This window comes from Gekko japonicus, unplaced genomic scaffold (assembly GCF_001447785.1).
Source record: "Gekko japonicus isolate JY-2015 unplaced genomic scaffold, Gekko_japonicus_V1.1 scaffold3165, whole genome shotgun sequence".
In the NCBI taxonomy this organism is placed as follows: domain Eukaryota; kingdom Metazoa; phylum Chordata; class Lepidosauria; order Squamata; family Gekkonidae; genus Gekko; species Gekko japonicus.
In genome coordinates, this window is record NW_015170369.1 from 18876 (window position 1) to 44559 (window position 25684).

The window sequence follows — 25684 nt, forward strand, 5'->3', positions numbered from 1 at the left end:
AAAATTGGGGGAGGAGGTGGAACTGATAAAAGTTGAACTTGAACGTAAAGTGAAACAACTAGAACTTAAATCGGCCTCCCAAAAAGAAAATAACCACCATTTAAAGATTGAGAGTGGGAACAATAAAAAGATTAGAAGGAATAAACAACGGTTAAGGAAATTTAAAAGGATCAAAGGATTCAGGACTACAGAAGAAGTGAAAGGTAAAAGAGAGAGACCAGGAAGACAAAGAGTGTTAAAGGAAAGAAGGCATGGGGATATGCTGAGGAGAAAAAATAAACTGCAAATGCTTAGAAGAAAAAGAAAGCGATTTGAAAAAATTTGTGACCTCCCCTCCACCTCTATGGATAGACTTGGAAGTTTGACAAAATAACTATTGGAGTATGAGTAGAAGATTTGATGAAGACACCTAAAACTGTGTATTTGATGTATTTGGATGGCTGACTTGAAATGTGACGGTTTTGTTTTTTGTACCTGTACCTAAACTTATCTACCTATTGAGAGGAATAGTTAGAAGTGACTGTAATTGGGATTTAAGATAAGGGGAACCAATAAGGATGGGTAATAACCTAGGGGATAACTATAGTTGATAAGGGGCAAAATTGCAATAGGATGACAGAGTGGAATAATTTGATTATGAATGGGATTTGTGATTTGGTATGTTGGGATGAATAACTGTTAATTAATTTGGATGGTTTAAAGATTTGTAGTTATAGGTTCATGAAATAATATATGGATTTTTAGTAATATAATATTAAGATATTTATGAATTTGATCAGGGGAGAAATGTTAATATAAAATAGGTTAATGTTTAATTTAAAGAAATGGGGGTTTGTAACTGAAGATAAGCTTGAATGTGTAGTTGGAGTATATGTATAATCATGAGACTAGAAAGTGAACAGAGTTAATTTGATTATTGGATAATTGAAATGTTGGATGTATATTTATGCTAGTATTTATATTAAATTATTTATGAATTTGACAAAAAAATTAGGAGAATTTGACGTGGAAATTTTAGGGGAGAATATTAATGAAAAATTGGCGAATGAATGACTCAAGGAATAGAATGGGTTTAAAATTGATAAGAAGGGAATATGGGATGGGTAGTTGATATTAATTATGAAGATAGAAAATTGATTAGAAGAAATTGTAATAATGAATAGCTGAAATGATAGTCTGGTATATACTTTGGTGTACATATTTATTTATTAATTAGATTTGGAAGTATTTGGTAATACATAAATCATGAGATTAGAAGTAAACACATGGGTTTGAAGAAAATTTGAGGTAAATGGGCTACTCGTTAATGGTAAGGTACCTGGAAGATCAGCCATAGGGAGAGGTTATTGAGGTGTTGATGAGAAATTTAAGGGAAAAGTAATATTTAGAAAGAATGAATTACAATTTTTAAAAAAGTGCTAAACAAAATATGAAGAAAATATAACTCTAAGTGGTAAATATGTAAATATAAAATAGAAAATAATTAATTATGAATCTAAATCCCTATATTGAACACATAGAACTATAAGGTACAGGACTAGGAGAGAAATTAGAGCTTGATAGAGTCTAAGAGATGTACTGTAAGTTTGACTTGGTATGTATGTAATCCTAAATGGTAACAGGAATATAGAAGTTTAGTCAGCACAGATTAACAATGTTTGGTTATACATGGAACTAAGGAAAGTCAAATATTGAAGGAATGATGGTAATACCAATCAGTGATGTATAACAGAGATACAATGTATGGAAAGCTATGTAATGGAAAGATATGTAACTTGCTGCTGATGAGATTAGTGTGTACAATGTAGGCTTATAAAACTCAATAATTTTTTTTTAAAAAAAAGAAGAAGTGCAAGACGACAAGCTGTTGATGTTACAAATGGAAAGTGATTAACCCATACTCAAGACATAATGAAAAATGACTGGTTACCCTATAGGGATCTTTTGAAGAAACAAGATAACAATTTTGTGATAAAAAGAAGGGACAAAGTGGGGTTTGATTATGATTGGTTAAATTATAGAAAAATATATGATTTATTTAATGTTGATAAAAAAGATTCGGTTTTAGGGAAAAGAATAATGAGATGGAATCTATATGGGAAGAAAAAGGGGAAAAACGATATCTAAATTGTATAAAGTCCTGTTAAAATGGTATACTGAGGAGGAAATGGTTAAAGGGCAAATGATTAAATGGGCTATTAATATGAATAAGGAAATAACTATGCAAACTTGGGAATATCTGTGGAAAAATTCAATGAAAATATCAACATGTACTAATGTAAAAGAAAATTGTTTTAAAATGATGTATAGATGGTATATGACCCCCCCAAAAATTGCAAACATGAATATTAACATGTCAAATAAGTGTTGGAAATGTAAAAATCATGAAGGTTCCTTTTATCATATGTGGTGGACTTGTGATAAAGCAGCGGCTTTTTGGACAGAGGTCCATGCCGAAATGCAAAATTTTTTAAAGGGTACATTTTAAAAAAATCCAGAAATTTTGTTGTTGGGTCTTAAGATGGAAGAGGTTAATGTGAAGAAAAAAACTTTGTTATGGTATTTGATAACAACTGTGAGAATGACGTATGCACAGTACTGGAAACAAGAAAAAGTACCAGAACTTTGGGACTGGATAAAAAAAATGCTCTTTATGGCAGAAATGGATAAACTAACAAAAAAACTTAACGGTAAAGAAGATGAAGAATTTTACGAAGAATGGAAAGACTTCAGAGAATATGTAGAAACAAAATGGAATGTTAAAAATACTTTGATAAGTTTTGATACTTACTAGAGAGACCAGAAAATGAATGGTAAGATATAGAACTGTTAAATGGAAGGGTTGTTACCTGAAAGATTAACTTTTATATTGTAAAACAGACTTTATAATTAAGATGGAATTTTAAGGGGGGAAAACGCACTGCGGGAAGCCATGTAACGGGGGGTAGGGATAAAAATCGAAAAATTGGATGCAAAAGAGACGATTTGTAATGGAAATTTTTTTAACTTTGGTTTTCTTTTGTATCTGGACAATAAAATATCTTTAAAAAAAACAAATGGAAAAATCAAATTTGACTCTCCGATTTCAAGGTATAAAGGAGGTGGAAAAAGAAGATCTCAGAAGCATGTTGGCGGATGCTCTGGCACCACTGACTGGCAGTGAAGCGGAAAAGTTAAGTGAAGAGATGGATTTGGTCTATAGAGCCTATTCCATCTATACAAGGAAAAATAATCTGCCAGCAGAAGTGGTCGTGAAATTTACCAAGCAGCGCGTCAGAGATCAAATTTTAAAAGCAACTTCATCAGAACCTTTGAAGATCGGAGAGCAGAACATAAGGATTTTAAAAGATGTTCCATTTGAAATTTGTATGAAACGAAAGGCATATAAGGGACTGACTGTATTCTTGCAAAGTAAACAAGTTAATTACAGATGGTTGATTCTAGAAGGACTGGTCTTTAAGTTTAAAGACAAGAGAGAAAAGATAGACTCCATCTTCAAGGCTCAAGACTTTCTGAAGAGGCACGCCAGTTCAGAGGACAAGGCAGAACTCGCCAAATGGACAGTATTTAGCAGTGAAGAAGACAGCAGCTCGGAGGGAGGGGACGAAGAATCGGAAGGTGAAGCAGCAGCGAAGGGTCCATCTTATAACCTGAGAGGCAAAAAGTGAAGCGCCCCAGTACCTGAAGATATGTTCGGAAAGCGCAATAAAGGACAGTATTAACCCAAAAGAGACATTATTAACATACTAATGGTCTTTATTTTTTACAGGTAAGGACGAAAGAAGACAGGACAATCACAGAAGAAGCCAAAGACATGTGCATGCTAATAACATAATAATATACTAATCAAAGCATCACTCACCACTTTTCTTGATCCATCTATACACCCTCCCCGTTTTCTGAATTTAAAAGCAATAAAATTATCTCCTTTTTAGGAGAGTTAATAATAATAATAAAAAAGAGATAGCTCTGAAGAGTGGAGTGATCCCTGGTCAGATATGTTTAGAAACTGCCTTTTGAGACCTGAAGAATCAGTAAACCTTGACTGCTGGTGGGTTTAGTGAAGGAATTTGGGTACTGGACAGAGTATCCCTGCCTTCTGGAAACAAAAAGATTCAAATACACTCAAGGAAGTATACTGGAGTGTTTGGGAAACACTGAAACAAACACCCCTCATTTTAAAGATTCTAAGTCACTGTGAAAAGCTTAAAAAACTCTCAGTTGTTTGAAACATATGAACTGTAGTCTGTGCCTATATTGATTTACCTCAGAAATTTTACCCCTGATTTCACCTGGCCTTTCCCCTGTGCATAGAATAATATATTTTGTTATTTTTTGAACTTTAAAAAGCCTTGAGTGCCATTTCAGTGGTTTAAGTTAAAGGGGGATTTTGACCCATTCCTCAGGTTTCTGGGCTGAGCCAGCTGCAAAATTTCATATCATGACAGGGTGGGGCAGCCATAGTTGTGCAGAAAAGAAGAAAATCAATAAATAGGGGTGCTCGGTCAGAAAGGGAGAGAAAAACCGCAGGAAAATCTTGCCTCCGAGGGAGGGAAGTAGGCAACGTTGTCATAACGTGTTTTAAATTCCATCACATCAAAACACCTTTGTTTAGAGAAATTAACCATTAATGCATGTCAGGAAATATTAACAGACCTGTTTTTTTAATTGCAAAAATGTTTTAGTGGAACATTTGACGCATCCTCAGAGCAGCATGCAAGTGGAAGCCTGGGAGCTGAAACTGGATCCTACTGAACCTTTGTATCCAAGCCCCCCCCCAACTAATATACCCTTGCTATATTCTGTTCCAAACAAATGTATTCTCCTGTGCTAACACACAGATAGGGGGCTCTTTAAACCCCTTCTCTACAAAAATGAAGCATAAGGGAGGCTTGAGTGGTTGCCCTATACTCTTCAGCTAATTCCTCTTACGTGCAAATCAAGGAACAAGGAAACAGTAAAGAGAAAGTGTCAGGATTAAAGAAAAAGGGTCATCACAGGGGGTGGGAAGGTGGCTAAAAAGCACTTTTCCTGTAGGAATGTTCACATGCCTATAACTGCATGAGGCTCACTTGCCCCCATTGCAGCCCCCATTGCATTTATCATCACAGTGAAAAAGCCTGCCTGTGTCCCATATATCGTTTAGGCCCTCTTTGCACTATCAGGGTCCTCAGTCATGTGCATGGAATATGTGCATATGCTATTTCCCATGTCACAGTGAAAGCATGGTAAATTGTAGAGCCCTGCTTGTTGGGTTTTTTAACCCTTAAAAGCTGCATGGGGCCCCCTGCTTTTTGGAAGGATCTGATGCTACTCCCAAGCTCTTCCTTTTTTGTTGTTCAGTCGCACAGTTGAGTCCGACTCTTCGCGACCCCATGGACCAGATCACACCAGGCCTTCCTGTCTTCCGCCGTCCTCTGATGTTGGCTCAATTTCATGTTTGTTGCATCTATGACACTGTCTAACCATCTCATCCTTTGCCGCCCCCATCTTCTTTGACCTTCAATCTTTCCCAGCATCAGGGTCTTCTCCAGTGAGTGCTCCCTTCTCATTCGGTAGCCAAAGTCTTTGAGCTTCAGTTTCATTATCTGGCCTTCCAGGGAACAGTCAGGGTTGATTTCTTTTAGGATTGACTGATTTGATCTTCTTGCAGTCCAAGGGACTCTCAAGAGTCTTCTCCAACACCATAGTTCAAAAGAAGCTCTTCCTTACTTTCTTTCTAGTCTTGTGATTGACTTGACAGTCAAACCAGTGATTCCTTTTATGTCTCATAACAATGTACAGCACAGAGCCCCCTGCCACATTAAGGTCATAACTCCAGCTCGACCTCTTCCTGTCATGTGACATCTTGTCATGTGCTTGTAGCTCAGTGAATTGTGTGTTGTCACATGGCTGTTAAAGGTGGGTCCTGAGTCTGGAAAGGTTGAAGACCACTATTCTGGTCGAATTTATTCCTCTATAATTCGGCCAGCAGTTGCAGCTAAAAGTTTAGGTATAAATACTACTTAAGAGATTTTTATTTCTTAGTATGCAAGGCTAGAGTTTCCAGAAATATGATAGCATGGATATGTTGGTCTTTGCCAGTGCCCAAGAGGACCACAATATATGTAAACAGGGGTCATTTCATAGAAAAAGAGGTGCAGGAGTTCATTAGCATAACTCATTAGCATAACTTATTTGCATATACCACACCCCCTGATGTCACCAGAAGTGTGTCAGAAGGCAACACCCACCACTCAGGCTCTACTGGACTGTTTTGGATTGCTAGATATTGGGGGGGGGGCATGCAGATCTGTTCTCGCAGAGGAGGGAGAGCCTGTACCTGAATAAAACTTGGTCTTAAAGGTGCCACTGGACTGTTTTGGACCAGGGGGCCGGGGGGAGCTCTGCAACTTATCTGGCTGCTTCTTGCTTTGACTGAGGGCTGCTGGGAGCAGGGGGTGGGGCTTGTTGCATGTGCCCGCCCCTGGGTTCTTTACTGCTGGAGCTCCGCTCCTGTGCACTCCCACAGGAAGTGACCCCTGTATGTAAATATCAGATGTATGCACTTACCAACGAATAAAGAAGCCAGTATCCTTACTGCAGCCGCAATCAATCTTTAAGAGAACGTATAAATGGATTACCTCTTTTGGAGCATCTGCCTGGATAAAATCTGAATAAATCTTTTGAGCTTTTGAGGCAATTTTAGCCGCTGACTTTGTTTTCTTGAAGTCCTCACAGGCCAGCCAGAATTCAATGTTTTCCTCGCTGAACTCTGATTTCAGGAAAGTCCTGAAGGCAGCCAGACCATCTGCAGAAATATGACAAACCGTTTGAGAAATCTGCAATCCAACCAGAAATCTACAATCCAACCAGGAATGGGAGGGAATCTAGTAATCAAAGATTGCACATGGTTCCATTGGCTTCTGGTCAGGCAGTTTCATTAATCTCTGCAGGTTTTGGGCATGGGTTTATATGGGCTGTTCACTTGATATGTAGACTTTGCTTCTCCCTCTTCAGATACAACTTTTGCATGCTAAAAAAGCTGTTGGGGCAAGAATAGGAATTTCACACACCCAGAACCCTTATGACTGGACATACTGGGAGCACCTGCTACTCATGATCCTCCTGATACATGTGGTTGCTGTGTTGTCTGAAAGGGGAAGTATGTGGATTGTGCACACACACATACAGCTTCTATACACACTACACAAACCCTGATATTTCATAATTTTGATTTGTGTTTACCAAAGCTGAAAATCTGCATGTTGCCCATTTCAGACAACACGGTGACCATACTTTTCAGGAAGATCTATGCACAGTTGCCAATTTCTTGATATGCATGGACTTTTAATGTCTGACAGGGACTCCAGTTAATCACATGATTCTTGCACAAAGTAAGCACAGTCAAGTGCTCTAATGCTCAGTGGCTAGACAGAAGTGAGTTCAGGGCTAAACTAGATGTTACGTTTTTTTTAAAGGGTTGGGGGAACTCTCATTCTCTTTAGTCAGCAGCTGCTGGGAACTAATTTCCCAAATGCTGTAGAGGCCCTGTTTGTTAATTATGGATTAAAAGTTAGCTAAATGGCAAAAAGCTGAGGATCAGAATAAATTGAAAATTCTTGTAATGAAGTAGGGTTGTCAGATCCCCGGTCCGGGTGGCAGTGCCCCTGATGTTCGGGCCTTAGTCCCACCCCCAAACAGGGATGTTGCTGGGCAATGTCCCCAATGTGATGATGTCACCTGGAAGTGATGTCATCGCGTCGCCAGCATTGGGGGGGGTGATGCTCTAGTTTTTGGGCAATCTCTATGGTTTTGAAGCAAAAAAAAACACCATACAGTTTTGCCCAAAAACTAGAGCATCACCCCTGAAATTGGTGACACAATGACATCATTTCTGGGCCCCTGGAACCCCCCACCAGAGCACAGGTAATGGAGGGAACCCTGTAATGGAGGGAAGTGAACAATGGCCTACCACAAAGATCAGTTTTGGGACCACTGCCATCTGCCATTTAATTTGTTCAGAAATGTTTTGGGATGGGGAGTGAGCCATGCAGTAGCCAAGTTTGCAATAATACTAGGTTATACAGGATGGTGAAAGCCAAGGCAAATTGTGATGGGCTACAGAAGGATCTCTTTAAATTGGGCGAGTGGGCAACAATGTGGCAAATGAAATTCAACATGGGTAACTGTAATAAGATGCATATGAGAACAATCCCCCCCCCCATTTTAAATATATATATATGCTGATGGGGTCTGAATTGGCTGAGACTGAAATCGAAAGAGATCACGGGGTTCTAGTGAAAGCTCAATGAAAATATCAACCTGGCATGTGGCAGCAGTAAAAAAGAAAAGCTTCTTGCTAGGAATTAAGAAAGGGACTGAAAATAAAACGGGCGATATTGGAATGCCCCTATATAGATTAATGGTGTGGCCTTATTTGGAATACTATGCAAAGTTCTGGATAGTGTATCTCAAAAAGAACATTGCAGGGCTGGAAAAAATACAGAAGAGAGCAATCAAGATGATTAGGGGGGTTGGAGCACCTTTCCTATGAGGAACGGCTCAAGAGTCTATGACTTTTCAGTTTAGAAAAGACAAGAGGTGGGACCCACGATACTTGCGGGGGGGGAGTATTCCCTGCAGCTCCTGGCCGGCCAGCCACTGAAGCAGCAGGAGCTCCACATAAAGGAGGCAGTGGCAGCAGGTGAGCCCAGCAGGTGGTCCGCCAGGCTTCTCCCCCCCACTGCTGCCGCCACTGACAGCAGCAACAGCAGCAAGCCCTGCGCAGCTACCAGCTGCCTTCCCGCCCACCAGGCTTCTCCTCCCCCCCCAGCAGCAATGGTGGCAAGCCCTGCACGGCTCCCCGCCGCTGGGCCCACCAGGCTTCTCCCCCTCCGCCACAGCAACGGCCATGGCTCTCAGTAAAGTAAATATCCCCCATATAGTAAAGTATAGTAAATATCCCCCGTATAGTTTTTTAAAACTTTTCAGATTTTTTTGACTACTCCAAGGGTGCAGGAAAATCTTACTGCCCCCCAGGTGCCCCCAATGTGCGGATTTAGATATCCGCATGGAGGGGGCAACTTGGCTATTAGATATATAGATGGCTAAAGGGAGATATGATAGAAGTTTATAAAATTAGGCATGGAGTGGAAAAAATGGATAGAGGGAGCTTTCTCTCTCTCCCCCATAATACTAGAACTCTGGGGGCACCCAGTGAAATTGTTGAGAAATCACTTCAGGACAGACAGAAGAAAATACTTTACTCAACAAGTAAACTGTGGAATTCCCTGCCAGTGGAGGTAGTGATGGTCACTAGCATAGATAGGTTTACAAGCAGATCAGATAGATTCATGGAGGGGAGGTCTATCTATTGCTACTAACTGACTAGCTGTGGTGACTGAATGGCGCCTCCATATACAAAGGAAGCAGACCTCTGAATACTAGCACTGGGAAGCAGCAGAAGGGAAAGGCCTCAGCCTGTATGCCCTAATTGCTTGGCCTTCCAGGGGAACTACTTGGCCACTGTGTGAAATAGTATGCTGAACTAGATGGACCACGGCTGTGATCCAGCAGGCTCTACTTATATTCTTAAGAGACATACACGGGCAATACAGGTGCCGCCATTGTTTGTTAAATACACCAGACTTACTTCGGACAATTCAGCCTCCTAAGAATATTGTGGCCGGGGGGGGGGGGGGTTTCTAGTTATTGTGCTAAAGATAATACTTTGAAATGTGTGAGGAACACCTGGTAAAATCTCAGAAGCTGGCTGGGTTGCCAAAGTTTTTATTGACCCGGGGATGGGGCTTTATGGCACCGCATGCCTCCTTGGCATCCCAAGAGTAGTAGAAGCAGCATAGCTGGGCTGCTGCCCAGTTAAAGAAATCACAGTTAATTCATCATATGAGTTTAAATTGAGTACTTGATTAACTAATCAATTGATATCTGCATAAATCTTCAATAGCATAAAACAACTGCTCTTTTGAAAAGCATTACATTTTCATTTTTAGACAATGCATGCACATCAGAACATCGTCTTAAAGGAGGCATCTCCTCCTTAGCTCTTCTAAAGTTGCACACATACTAAATCCACTTTCAATCCACTTTCAGTGCTGTTTCCAACTGGATTTTACTGTGTGAACTGGCAAAATCCAAATCAAAAGTGCATTGAAAGGGGAATGAAAGTGGATTATTTAGTGTGTGTTTTCAGCCTCTGGTGGACACTGCCACCCATTGTTTTTGTAAGCATTTGTATCATAAAGTAATTAACAATTTAAACAAATGTGTTACCAGATGTTTTAATTGATTGCCCGAATAGGTTCATCAGCTAACAGTGCAGTCCTGTGGAAAGTGACTACCCTGAGCCCATGGAAATCAATTTATACTGATATTAATTTTTTTAAGTCCACCTTCCCTCCAAGGAGCTCAGAGTTGCTACACAGCATTCTCCACCGCGAGCTTGTTGCAGAGTGGTACTCTGAAGTCCAGTCTCTCCAGTCCTAGACCAAAGCTCTAGCCAGTGCCCTACACTGGCTTCTGCCACAAGTGCACACACAGCTTTGAAAACTGTATCTGCTGAGTTGATAGGTGAGTACCAGGAGAAGCTTTTACTTTCTTTTGGGGGGGGGGGCAGAACCAAACTGCAAACAACAACAACAAATACAATGCAAATCAGATCCGTTCAGAGAATGGTCTGATGGCAGACAACTAAGCTGGCTATGGGCAGGTGTTCTTCTGCTGCCACCTCCTGGCCCCTGCTGCTGAAAGAATGAGTGGTGAGGGGAAAATGGAGAAGCCGGGGGGGGGGGGTTTTGTGTATGTGTCTATGTCCCTTCCAGCTAAAACCCAAAAGTGACATCATCAACAACCTAGGATTTTACCGATCTAGAGATCAACAAAATCCTAGAGCATCAATAATGTCACTTCCAGGTGTCAGTTGTAAGTGATGTCTGCACTCCCCCCATGGCCTGGTCCTTTGAAGTCTCCTTGGGGTTGCAGGCATGCACCTGGCAACTCTACACACAACACTGCTTTTCTGCTGAAGCTAAACAAGTCTATCCCCTGGAGGATATGGTGGGAACGACATATGAACTCCTTTGAAATCTGTAGAGCAGGGGTGTTGAACTCATTTGTTATGAGGGCCAGATCTAACATAAATGAGACCTTGTTGGTCCAGGCCATGTGTGTCATAAAATGTAATGCCAGGTAGCAGAGATACAAACTTTATAAAGAACACAAACACAAAGGTTTTCTCTACTTAAAATAAACATGCTTAAAACATTAGCACTCTTGCAATATTTTGTTTATTTAACAGTGTCTGATAACTGACACCTCTTGCTCTGAATTATGGCATCAAAATGTCTGTGCTGTTGCAATCTTGAGTATTCTGTTCAGGTGTGTATCTGTAAGCTGCAAACCTACGATGTCGCAGCATCAGCAGAACTGGAAGACGAAGCAGAAGACAGCCAGCTCCACTGGGGGCCTGATAGAAGCCCTCCGGGGGCCTAATCTGGCCCCCAGGCCACATGTTTGACACCCCTGCTGTAGAGGATGGATAGCATATATTATTATAATGGTTACCTTTGCACAGGTGAGTCTTACCTTTATTAGCTAGTAGTGTATCCACAGATTCCATCCATGCCATTGTTCCCCTAGGGGGTGACCTGTGGAAACAACATCTACCCTTGAAAATAGCATTGTGATCTTTTGCCAGTGCAGTCTGCTGATAGACTCTATGTGGCATTTATATCCGTAGCCATTGTATCAACACGGCAATAGTAAGGGTCATTTTCAGTATCACACTACACATTAACCTGCAAAAACACCTTCCTGTGCAGATAACCCTATGGGATGTTGAGTGTAGTTTGACACAGGTTTCTAGATTATTAATCTAGAAGAGAGTGGTAATAAAGAATGCAGTTGGATGAACAATAAAACCCAGGAGAAGTAACACTGATTTTTCAGTAGAGACTTGCAGAATACCATCTCTGCACTCAATGGGCTAACCATTAATTTATATGATCCTTTTGCTACCGATGACTAGAGCTATCTAAAAGGTTATCATGCTAACACTGGAGTGATAAATGGGCTATTTCTCAATTTCTTACTGGTATTAAAAATGGTTTGCTTCACAGTTTTGGTTCTTAACAAGATTTTGATTAAGTATTTGTTAAAGCAGTAATAGAATTCCCTCCCCCCCACCACCCCGCCTCATTTTGTTTCCTGCTGGTGTCAGGAGGAGCTGTCTTGCCCCATCTCTGAGAAAGCACAAAGAATCCAATTAGCTCAATATATTCTCAGCTCAGGTCAGATTTATCTAAATCTAGGAACTTGTCAGGGCAGAATAAGATCTTTTCCAAACTAGTTAATAATTTTAAGTGCTCTCTGCTTCCAAAGAGGCATTCCCTTGGGCTTGATGTATGTGCTATCAGGCCGAAAGCATATAGTCCCTGAGAATCTGAGGTTATCCATAATCCCACTGACACCCCCAATTCGTTTGTTACATAAATCTTTGACTATGCAGTGTTTCTAAAGAAGAGGTGTTAATTTCTTTTAATGCTTCCTTCACTAGTTTCACCATCTATTTCTAAGTAGGTGGCTTGCTGGAGAGCAGCATAGGTTGTCAGTGCGTCCCAGGAGTACACGTGGCAAGACAAATGGTTGCTGAAGAATAATTTCTGCGTTGGCACTGAAAGGTGTTTTACACATCACGTTTTCTGTACAAGGAGATAATCTTGGTGCGGGCCATGCATCAGCAGTTGCTGGCTGTTGACCCAGATCTGCTCCATTGAAGAATACAATCTGGCCTCATAGTTGCCAGCTGAGGGATGCATGGGTGAAAGTAACAACTTTTTTACAGCTATGGTAGGGTTGCCAGTAAGTGGATTGTTTATAGGCTCGGTCCCTTTAAGACTGTATTTCAGCAAGGGTTATGTCCAGCTTGTAACTGTATGTCTTTTAATGTAATTACGCACTTTATACTTTATTTGTACTTTGTCTGATAGCTTACCTTATATCACTATAAATATTTTTGCAAAAAACAGATTCTGTTCACATTCTTCAAGGCTGCTTTTGTATGTTTGGCCGAGCCCCTAGGTGATGGCTGGAGACCTGCTGTTACAACTGATCTCCAGGTGACAGAGATCAGTTTACCTGGAGACAATGACTGCTTTGGACTCTATAGCATTATGTGCCAAACCACTCCCTCCTCAGGCTCCACCTCCAGGTATTTCCCAACCTGGAGCTGGCAACCCCTATGCTACGGTCCGTCTCAAGGACTGGAAGCAGAAGATGACAGATACCACTTCAGCTCCTTTCTTACCAGGACTTTGTACCGACTTGTACCGGCTTAATTTTATCCCTAGGCAAGAAAGACTGGAAGGCGTGGCCATGAGCCTTGGTAGTAGTAAATTAAAGCTGAGCTCTAGCCCACAACCCTCCGCTGCCCCTTTTTTTTTTTTTGCGCTGCTCCAGTCAAACCAATAGTTGAACAGGGGTGTAGAGGAAAGAAGAGTGGATTAATGTATGAGTTTATTTTGCCATCAAACTGCTTTTGGGGAAGCCAGCACTTCACAAGCCAGTAGCAGTGAACATGAGTCAGGATTTACCAAAGCGTAGGCCCTGGAGTTGTTTTCATTGCCAATAAGTTATATAGCAGAGAACTCATCAGTACATGTTCAGTTTGATGTCCTTCCACTATGCTGGAGCCACAACGAATTAGCACATGTCTGGGATGAAGGGGACGGAACTTTAGACCAGAAGCTGAAGCTTCCGGGAAGGTGAGAGCCTCAGTGCATCTGACTGAATACACTAAGGCTGTGGTCATACACACTAAATAATCCACTTTCATTCCATTTTCAATCCACTTTCCAACTGGATTTCGCAAGTTCACACAGTGAAAATCCAGTTGGAAAGTGCACTGAAAGGAGATTGAAAGTGTATTATTTAGTGTGTGTGACTGCAGCCTAAGTCTACAGTAAAGGATTTAAACCCTGAGCTATATTCTAGGCGGTGTTCTAAACCAGGGTCACCCAAACGCATTGACCCTGTCGGGGTTGGTCTTTCTTCATTTAGTGGTGAATGTCTCACCCAATGAGGGAGGACAGGATCTTATATCCTGCTGAGGACCAGGCAGGCTGAGACTTTTCTTCCTCTATTTTATTTGGGGGGATCTATACATTTTTCTTCTCTCTTGCCTCCAGTGAGCACAGGACAGTATACACCTTCCATTTTATCCTCATAAGAATCCCGTAAGGTAAAGCTGGCTGAGAGAGAATGATTGGCACAAGGTCACCTTGTACATTGCCTGAAAGGTGAGGATTTGAACTCAGGTCTCTCTGATCCTAGTCCATTACTTTAACCGCCACACCACACTGGTGTGCATTTTCCTGCAGGGGGGGAACAGGGAGGGGAGACAAATCATCCTGATCATATTCCAGTTTGCCACAGTGGCTTTTGCATCTTTAATTGGATTTGATCAAGACACTGAGTGATCTATTGCATACTGTGGTCTATTGCACCCTATGTACAAGACATGGACAGGAGCATGCAAGGTTTCTGAGTAACCTGCAAGCCTCTGTCATGAATCACACTGTCTCTGCTCTGCATCCTCCAGCTGAGGCAATGTGGGTGTTGTGATAAGGCCCAGTTTGCCCTGGGAGGATTGCATAGAGGTCCCTAGTCCCCTTGGCAAGCCCAGTGAAGGGACAGAATATTTCGAAGGAACTGACATTTAACTTGCATTAAAATAATGTGCTTAATATACAATGTGGGCAAGCCTACTAAATGTAAGGACTAAAGAGAATATCATTGTTGCATAATTAATGACCACTGTAGTGACAGTAAGGCAGACATTAGCTAGCTCTTTGGTACACAAAGGAGCACATGTCCTTTTGAAAGTCGATGAAAACTTCATGTGTTCCCAGTTGCTTTTTATGGGGGAGAATGCTGGACAGAAGAATGAGAGGGAAAAGATTGCCAGAGCTGACATTTGATGCTTGGAAAATTAAGAAATCTTTGGGGGTTTCAAAAGTTCTGGCACTGATTGGAACATTAAACCATGTTCTTCCTTTTTAATTTGTACTGCATCAGGTCTCTGCTCAGTTGAGGAGGCACTTATTTTTACATTTGCATATGCCCTATTGTATTCTGTTGGAGAGATCCCATTATGTGGGTAGTTTGTTGCTTAAACATACACTCTTAGCAGCTGTTCAGGACAACTGGGTCGAATGAACAGTAATAGAAAAGAAAAAAGAAAGAAAGAATTTGGGAGCATCCCAGTAGAAAACAGTCTGAAGCCCCCCAAGATGTTGTTGGTTTTGTTAACAGATACATTTATTTATTTATTATATTTATACCCCGCCCATCCTGCAAACAGGCTCAGGGCAGCTAACGAGAGCGGTACAATGTACCTAATTGGCATAACCATAAAAATTTAAAACTACATAAAATACATACTAACTCATGTCACATAGTAAAATAACAATGTACAATAAAGTACTAACAAATTAGATGGCATGCTCTTCAGATCTAAATCCGCGTTGTCCATCTGGTTATCATCCCTCGAGCAAATACAGGCCAAGCGATGCATCTGGGCCAGTTCTAAGTTCCAGGAGTTCAATGGAATCATTGATGGCAACAGTAGCGGTGGCGGCTCCTATATAAAAGCCTGGTGGAAGAGCTCCATCTTGCAGGCCCTGTGGAACTGTAAAAGGTCCCTCAGGGCCCTGATCTCCTCCGGGAGCTCGTTCCACCAGTAAGGAGCTGCCACAGAAAAAGCTCTGGCCCTGGTACTGGTGAGCCTTGCATTCTTGGGGCCCAGAATGGTCAAGCAACGTTGTATTCTGGCACCGCCGCCATATATGAAAGTACGTTCCTATGTTATTTCTACATCTCCAACAGTTTCCAGATACATTTACGTAACATTTCTGGTGCTCCTATCATGCATTTTGGGAGGGCATACTACTTGGGATCATCTTGATATGCACGGTTGCAATTTTGCCTGATTTGGGTACCATGCATAAATTACTTCTGCCTTCAGTATGTGGAAACAATAAGGGGGAAAAAACCAGGGCTTCTGTTCATATATACCAAAGTCATAATATACTCATGTTGCTCTGTTTAGACAAAATGGCAATTGTGCATAGCATGCTCCCTTACTACACAGAATAAGAGTACTGGAAATGTAGTAACTTAAAGGGGCTAATGTTAATTGCTGCTTTAGGAGATGTGTAATAATTGACAGGGGTTAATTTTAATGGCCGGTTTAGGGGATGTGGCTCACTCTGTTGAAGGCCTGAGTGACATGTTATATTCTTCACATGAATGCTATTCCATGACAGTGGGGAAGAGTTTGGAAAAATGTAATACTTGACCCAGTTGCCCTCCTATTTAAAAATACTTTTCTTATTTATTTAGCTCTGGTAGATTATAGTCCTGCAGGTTTACACTGTTAAAGCAAAAAACACTAAGGAATCTTGTGGCACCTTAAAGATGTCTTGTGTAGGGTTGTTAGACCCTCTGGTGGCAGTGGGGCTCCCCTGCCTCTAGGCCCTGCCCTCAGCTGCTGATCAGCTGGTTAGCGTGGGGTCCCCTGAGGGAAATTACCAGGTGAAAGAGGAAGGCCAAGGCCACATCACCAGCATTGCACAGGAAGTGACATCATCATGCCAGCAACATCCTGGCAATGTCCTGGCAAAAACTCTATGGTGGAAGCTGTTTTTAACTATAGAGTTTTTGCCCAAATACCAGAGCATTATATTGATGGCACAATGTGATGATATCACTTTTTGTGCAATGCTGGCAATGTGGCCTGGCCCTTACTCTTTCTCCTGGTAAGTCCTCCCCATCCCCCACCAGTCGACAGGAGGGACCTGGCAGGCCTCGTGTTGTGACACAAGCTTCTGTGGACAAAATTTGATTCAAAATGGAAGGTTGCACAAATTAGATTATTTTAGGGAAAGCACTGAGTTTGGTTTTGTAAGAAGAATTGAGTGTTTGTAGTAGATTTGATGACATTGCACAGCTTTAGAAACACATGTTAATTTGGTGAATTTACCATGCTAAGGAGGAAGGTCAGTTGCAGTTACTTTTGTGGTTTTCACAAGAAAGATATTAATTTATATGTGCAAAACATGAAACTCGGAGATAAAAGTCATATACTTCTTTTATTTGAGGGTAGTACCTGAGGGTAGTACTTCTTCTACCTGATGATAGTACGAAACATTACAAGAAACAAAGAGGTGCGGCTTAAAGTGGTAGCTTGAACTTCTACAACATCTGGTTCAACTTACACTGTGGCTTGACATCATTGCACTGTATATTTCCCTGGTGTGCCAGCAGCAGCTAATGAGGAGAAGCGTGGGAAGAGAAATGCGTGCTGTGACAATGACAGGATGTGGACTCAGTTATATTGGTCATTATGGAGAGAAAAATGTGACACGGTCTTCCGTTTGCAGAGCTTCTGTCCTAGACATCTCTTTTTCAACAGTAAGAGGTGGCTTAAGCTATTTTTTAAAGGCATTCCTAGTGTCTGTATTATCTAGAAACACTCAAGGTGACACAAAAAGAGACGTCTCAGGCCTCCGTCTGAAGGTAGGGATCAAAGTATCCTGAGGTCCTTCAGTCAAGCAAAGTGGGAAGCATAAGAAAATAAAAGAATGTGCATGAAGTAGAACTCACCAAGGAATAGACAGATAAGCTCATTGGATAACCTTGGGCTAGTCACTCTCACATTTAGCGGGGGGGGGGGAGGTCTCTACTATAGTGAGAGGCCTCTTAGCCTCTCCCTGTTCCCTGCCAGTGCTTCAAAACCAAATGGAGGAAAAGGGGGGGGCACACACTGGCAGCACATGACTTTACTTCTGGCAAGTGATGTCGTGAGGATGGGGGTGATGATCTAGGATTTGCCCAAAGCTCTGTGGTTTAACAATAGAGTTTTGGGAAATCCTAGAACATTGCCCCTAACATCATGACATTACTTCCAGTTTTTCACCTGAAGTGACATCACACACCAACATGATGCTGGTGTGTCCATCCATGCCCCCCAGTTCTCCAAGCCTACTTTTAGCCTAATCCACTTCCCAAAGTTGTTGTGAGGATAAAATGGAGGAGGGGAGAAACTTTTATGTTGCCCTGAGCTCCTTTGAGGGATAGTGGAATTAAAAAAAAAAATAGGTAGGGATAGTTTTTAAGGGCAACACTTAGCTTAATGAAGGATTATTGTTCATAGGGCTGTGAGTAGGGTTGCCAGTTCCCTCCTGGCAACTGGTGGGGAATGGGGGGGTCTTACTAGGAGTGGGAGGGAGACCCAGAGAACATTGCAGTGATGTGTCTACGTCACTTTCAATGTGATCCAGAAGTGACATCATCATGAAGTGAAGTTGGAGCAACACTCTGCTATTTGGGCAAAAACTCTATGGTAAATTTGGCTTCTACCATAGAGTTTTTGCCCAGATACCTGAGCATTGCCCTGATTGCTGGTAGGACGTCACCCCCCAAGAATCGTATGTGGCCCTAGATAGGTGTAACTAATTGTCTGTAATCTGCTCAGAGACCCATCGGGGTCAGAGCGGTATAGAAATGGAAAGATAAATAAATAAATAAATAAATAAATGTTGTTGTGTAATGACATCATTTCCAGATCACATTGGAAGTGACATAGACATATTGCTGCAACATTGACTAGGCCTCTCTCTTTTTCTGGCCAAGTCCCCCCTGCCAGTCAGCTGATTGGTGGCAGGGCAGTGGAGCCTGGTGGCAGGGGGCCCTAGCTGTGATAAAGGGATGGTATCTGGGATTTTAATTCTAATTTGAGAGTTCTAGCAGGCTCTTGCCACCCTAATATTAATGCAGTTTTCTTCCGCATCTAAACTTCCACATCTAAACTTCCAAGAGGCATGAACTGCAAAATACTGAATAGTTAGTAACCTCTGTTAGCTGCCACTAGCATAAAGTACCTGTGGTGTTGATCAAAGAAAATACTAGTTGCAAGATATTTAGTTTTGTTGGGGGGTGTAATGTATCAAGTTCCAACCGCGTGGTCAGTTTGGGCACCACACGGTCAAGAGCAAGTGTCGAGCTTCGCTCCGATAAACAAAGGACGATGCGGATCCTAGCCTGCACCAACCAGAGGGCTTAGGCTCCGGGCCGAGAGCTTATGGGACTCTTGGCCATTAGTTAGGACCTATTGGGAAGTGGGGGGGTGTTCTGGGTGGTGGATTTTCGGGGATATAAGCCGGCCTGCGAGCCAGCTACTTTGTCTTGTTCTTGATCTAATAAAGTACGCTAAGCTGAAATAACTCGTCCGTCTGCGTACTTTTCAGGGGGGTACTTTAGGGCCAAAAGTAGATGTGATGGTGTCCTCATGTCAGCCATGTGGATGCCTCCACTGTTTTAAAGCCTAAAATTGGCAATTTAAAAATGCTGTGTGGGCCTGAGGCTCTCTTGTTTCCCCCATGCCTTTTGATGCACCAAAACAGTCCCTCTCCTCCTGATTGGATGCTTGCAGGTGTTTTTAAAGTGATGGTGTTCCCATGATGGACATGAGGATACCATCACACCTAATTTGGCCTTTAGGCTTCCTGACTCTTGGATATGCAGTCGGGTTGCCAGCTTTCAGGTGGGTACTGGGGATCTGCTGGAATTACAACTGATATTTGGACTACATAAATCACTTGTTTCTTATTATTTATTTAAAACATTTATTTAACTTCTCCTGGAGAAAATGGCTGCTTTGGCGTCCCTCCTCTCCCTAAACACCACTCTTCCAGGCTCTGCCTTCAAATCTCCAGGTATTTTCAAACCCAGAGTTGGCAACCCCAATGCATTGTATTATTTTCTTTCTGTTCAGTGTAAGTGAGGTCAAATTGACTGAAGTGTCCTTTAAGTAAAGTGCCACATTTTAAAAAGATACACAATTGGAGAGGAGAATAATCACCAGTTTTATTGTCGCAGAATACATAGTATATGAATTAACATAAATTAGGGAGCAAGTTATAAATGTTTTAATGTACTACTGTGATCTGTTGTGGACTCCTCTCCCTGTGTTCTCCATAAATAAGGCTAAGGAATTTTTGTTTGGTTAAGCTGATAAGAAGCTAACTGGTACAACAGTCTCTGATTTTGAAATAAGTAGTCATAAACAAGCAACTCACTTCACTGGCATGTTTCGTTCCACTGCTTGTCACAGGTCACTCTGGATTTCTCTTACTGATTGATCTTCAAGATGAAGGTAACAGGAGAGCAGGAACAGTGACCATTGGCAGGTGAAGAGCTAAATCATAGAAGATTTCAAATGGACATTTTGTATTTAAAATACTTTCAGAGGATTTTATTGTTCTGAAACAAGGTTTGTATTGCCACAGTCGTCAATACCATTCAACATTCCCCCCCCTTGCAAAAAAGAGAGAACATTTTTTATATGTGTTGGTTCTGTAATAATGGTTAAATCCTGCTGGAGTCAAGTTATTGAGAGAGGAGGAGGAAAAACTGAAAGGGATAACCTACCTTTGAGGTGATTTTATTAGGATGTAAATGGGGGGGGGTGTTTTTAGGAAATTAGCGGGGAAATGAAGATGGCTAAAACAAAATAGTGGCCTGTATCCAACTATGGATTTTCATTTGCGGGAGCATCTATTTCTGTTGATTTACAGAACCCCACTTTGCTCCCTACAGGGGGTCTGAGGGTTTACTGACTTCCAAGAACAGAAATCTGGGGGCATAGTGGGATGCAGTAGGACAGGGAAACAGGAAGGGTCCATTCGGCAAAGTCCATAGGAGGATGTCAAGTGAGCTCTGTGGTGCCCGTGGTGAACTTATGATGCTCTTTATCACCCTGCGGGGGATCACCATTCCTTCCTATTGAGTAGTGTCAAAATGCAATGAAATTATGTAAATAAATACAATGGGACTGAAATGGATTGAGAACCAAAAGAAGTGTTTTCTGAATATATGATTAATGTGTGATTATTTAAGGTTTTACATTATGAATGACAGTCTTTTCTGATTGATTCAGGTGCATAGTGTGTTGGACTGAAGCAACAGAACAAAGTTTGAGTCCAGTTGCACCTTTAAGACCAAAAAGATTAATTCTGGATATAAGTTTTCTTTTCCTTTTGATATGGAACCTTTCCTTGTTTTAGATTTTGAAAATTATTTTTTCCAGCGACTTTATTCCTTAGGCTGAAATAGATGCAAGCCATTTCAGCGACCCTTCTCACTCACTCCCTGCTTCCCACTACGAACCTCTCAAAAACCATATGAAGGGTTGTGGGAAGGTTATGGATAAGGATGGGCATGAACCTCATTTTGCGAACCAGGAACCAGGCCAAATTTGTGATGAATTTAGATTCATGGTTCAGTTTGTACCCATCCCTAGTCTTCAGTAAAACACCACTGTGGGGGATGGGGGCAGCTAACTGGTCTTCCTCAGGCCGTTTTCCACTCCCTTTCACTGGTTTTTAAACTAAAAGCAGCCATGGGAAGCCACAGTCTTGAATAAAGCAACCATGTGTGTGGTGAGCAGGGGAAGGGGTAAAGGCATGACCCTTTCCCCTCAGGTCACTTTTTGTCAGTGTTTGAAGCGTCAGTAAACACACATACCAGTTTGGCTAGTGCTGACTATACACAGTGGTTTTATTTACAGAGATATTTACATACAGTCCTGCTGCACTTGTAGACTCCAAATCGTCATGCAGTCCGTCAAAGTGCTTCACATACAAATACATTCACCAGAGTGAATAACTACTCACTCCCTGTACACAATATATACACCACAGCACCAATCAGAGTCCAGTGCTGACTCATGGTGACATCATTTAGGCTGATGCAACTTAGATGCAATCCTGTACCTGGTGACACATCACATGACATCTCAACTGTCATCCCAGATCAGGATGATCTACACCATTTATCTTTACCCAGGCTGTCATCTTGTCCCCATACAGAACAGTATGCCGTCACTTTTTGCCAGTCTCCTGCTACTTTTGTCTCCATAAGGGGAAAAGATAGGTCCTTTCTTTTTCTCCTCTGGGTGAAAGAAACATGAAGTGGACTTCTGAGTGGACAAAAAACAAGGACTGAAAGGGCTAAGCCACCTCCCTCTGCTGCTATTTGTCTTAAGATCCCCAATTCCCAGATCTGCTTATCCTTTAAAAGTTACATGGCCAATGATGCCATTCTAAAGTTGCGGTCACATGCACCAGATGAAGCGGAGGGGAAGAGAGCTATTTCCTTCAGAGGAATTTGACCTGCAGTTGTGCGATCACACAGTACTTGGAAGCTGTGGGCACAGCCCGCCATTGCATGATCAGATGCAATCACGAGTGAGTCGGGTTTGTTTTTTTTTGCTGTTTGTTTCTGATGAGCTTAAACGAGGAATCGATGAATCGCATCTCTGCACTGAGGGCTCTCTATGCAGTTTGTGATGATGCACATACTAAGAAGGGGGAAGAAAACAACGGCACGGAGTCAAGATGGCCTGATCAGACTATCCCGATGCCATGAGAGTGTGCTGGAGCGATCAGACATGGGAAAGTCCTTCCGTGGCCCGTCACAACCCGTTAACTACCAGATTTCCCCCGGTGTCTTTTAACTCTGCTTCAGCGGCGGAGCAGAACAACGGGTTGTTAATGGCTGCAGGGTGCTTCCCAGATGTTGTTGTCTGATCGCACCCTTTAAATCTGCCCGGCATTCACGCCTATGGCAGGTCTAATTGTGCGTATGATTGCAGCCTATGCAAAGCTACTCCAACAACTTTAGAAGAGTGTGAGGGCCAAACTACATGATATAATAAGTTGGTACCAGACCTGACTTGTTTTCTCTGCAACCTGCATTTTCCCAAGTCGGAATATACGGAGTATTCAGGGCAAAGACATGTGCTAAGTTATGCAAATAACATCCCACCACAGCTGTTTCTGCTCAGTAAAATGACATGGGGGGGAGCAGGAGCCCCCTCCTCCCCTAACGCTGCTGTCCCAAACCAAATAGTGCTCCCACAGGCAATGCTCCCTCTAAGCTGTGGAGTCTCGTGAGCAAAAATTCTATTTTGTGAGCTACTGGCGTTAAAGTTGTGAGCGAGCGATTTCGCAACTGCATAAATTAGTTTGCTCTGAAGCCATCCTTCCTGAGCTAAGACAAACAGGTGTGAGCCAGAGGCTAAAAAGCTGTGAGCTAGCTCACACTAACTCAGCTTAGAGGGAACACTGCCCACAGGCTTTGAAAATTATGTCTCCCTCAGCTACTGTGTGGTTTCAGAAAAAGCAAGTCAGGTTTGGGGAAACCCTGACTCAGGTTGCTAAAAAACATATATAGGCTGCGGTCACACGGAGCATTAGGCACGCTAGAGAGACAGAAGATAGGCGGATTTTCCAGGTGCGATCTCACCGCCACATCTGGGAAGCGTAGAGCTCCCGTGCCGAACCCGAGGCTTCCCGCCAAAGATGAGTGGTTAAAAACTAGTACCTCGGAGGTACTCGTTTCCGGTAACCGTGAGGCAAGGGCGGGCGTCTGATCGCGTTTCCGGTGGTAGTTCCGGCGCCCGCCCGTGCCCCCTCATATAAAGGGTTCCCCCCCCAACTGTCTATGGGATGCGCACGAGCACCCAACAGGGCATGCACACACTTTGGTGTCCGGAGAAAAAAACACCCGTTTGCCGCACCGCGCCGCTTCTTTGCCGTGGCGCAGGATTGTGGTGTGCTCGGCACCTCCCCCCTACCACGGGACCTCCATGGGACCTACACGGTATGTCTGCTGGTGCAACCGCACATTATTTTGCCCTGGGGCAGACAGCCACGCTTCCCCCCTGCATTTTCCTGCCTGTGTGCCCACAGCCATCGTGTAGTTTGGCCCTAACTCTGCTTGTGATTGCATTGAAAGAGTCATGTGTAGTATCAGACTAAAGCACCACCACTCTCCTAGCCTGCAGTTCACGAGTGCAAACCTTCCCCATTTTCATATGTGAAATGTAGCAACTTCTGCTAAATGTAGGCAGCACTGGAACGAAGCATCGTTTTTTCTCATTCTTCAGAAAAGAATTACTCTGTCACAGTTATTTTGTGAATGTATGATTGCGCTGGGTCAACTTGGAAAAATTGCTCACAGAAAAAAAATCAATACAATTTCATATATTTGCAATTGTGTCTAATCCTGAATGTCCTTGGACAGGAAGGATGATGATAAGCATGCTGATTCGAGTCTGCAAAGTAATAATGTGGCCGTGCATCCCTAGGTCTGGCAATAATCATGTTTTTAGAGCTAGGTTTTCCAAATGTTTGATATCTGGAACCAGGAACCAAATATGAAATGGAAAATGGGTACATTTTATGTAGGTCTAGGAGTCCAGGGAGGGCTCATTTAGGCACAAACCCTTTACCATGATCTGAATGATTTCTGTACTATTCATCCATCTATTCATCCCATCATTCATCCAAGGAGTTTAAAATAGTGTACATGGTTATCTCTTTCCCATTTTAACCTCACAACTACCCCTTAAGCTGAGAGAGAATGATAGGCTGATATCCGGAAAGGGGGGGGGGGGGGGCTCAGAGGGGCTTCCAGCCTGGCCTTTATCATAGAGTTTAAACGTTCTTGTTGGAAATTGGAATTTTGCACACACACAAAAGATCATATCAAGACCTTTGGGTTGCCAGCTGCAGATTGAGAAATTCCTGGATATTCAGGGTTGGAGGCTGGAGAGGACGGGATTGGGGAGGGACTTCAAGGCCATATAATGCCATAGAATCCACCCTCCAAAGCAGCTATTTTCTCCAGGGGAACTGGTCTCTGTTGTATGGAGATTTGTTGTAATTCTGGGAAATTTCCAGGCCCCATGTGGAGGTTGGCAACCCTAGCTTAGGAGCTAATAGCTGCTTCTGATGCAGCACACCTACACTACAGACTTACATTATTTAAACCACTCTAAATGGGATGACACCCCCCCACACACACTCCAAGGATATTGAGAACTGTACTTTGGAAAGGGTGCCAGGAATTTCCTGTTTACGATCTCTAGCCCTCTCTGCCCTCACCTGGGATGGCCCAGGCTAGCCCGATCTTGTCAGATCTTGGAAGGTAAGCACTGGGTTGGCCCTGGTTAGTATTTGAATGGGAGGCCACTAAGGAATTCCAGAGTTGCTATGCAGAGGCAGGCAATGACAAAACACCTCTGTTAGTTTCTTGCCTTCAAAACCCAATGGGGTCACCATATGTTAGCTGCAGCTTGACAGGACTTTACATACACAGCCCAGTCTCCCCATTTCCTAGTTCCATGGGAAGAGGTATGACTCTTATATCTGCAAGGGTGTAGCCAGAAAATTTTGGGTGTGGGACATTGGGAAATCCTGTGGAGCAGGGGAGCTGGGCAGAGAGAGAGAGAGAGAGAGAGAGAGAGAGAGAGAGAGAGAGAGAGAGAGAGAGGGGGGAGGGAAGAGAGAGAGAGAGAGATGTGAGCGGTGAACGTTGAGCGGTGAGCGGTGAGCGGTGAGCGGTGAGCTGCAAGCCACCTGCAGCAGAGGAAGAGGATTCGGCTTGGCAGTGGTGGCCTCACTGCACCTGCACCAGCCCAGCAATGTGACCTGCCATCATGTGACACGAGCTGGCTCGGCTAGCGCAGGTGCAATGAGGCCACTGCCACCAAGCTGAGTCCTCTTGCTCTGCTGCAGGTGGGCTCGCTGCTCGTGGCTTGAGCGGCATTTAAAAAGGG

The 25684-nt window shown here is 42.7% G+C and overlaps 1 protein-coding gene across 1 annotated transcript in view; it reads right to left on the reverse strand.

Annotated features, from left to right (window-relative positions):
• LOC107116332 (regulator of G-protein signaling 21-like) overlaps positions 1-20149 on the reverse strand; it is a 25906-nt gene extending 5757 nt beyond the window's left edge. Inside the window, exons 1-3 of the mRNA XM_015418236.1 lie at positions 20139-20149; positions 11587-11663; positions 6624-6790 (exon numbers count right to left, since the gene is read on the reverse strand). Coding sequence (XP_015273722.1) covers positions 6624-6790; positions 11587-11663; positions 20139-20149 — 255 coding nt within the window. The remainder of the gene's footprint in view (positions 1-6623; positions 6791-11586; positions 11664-20138) is intronic.
• Between the last annotated feature and the right edge of the window lie 5535 nt (positions 20150-25684).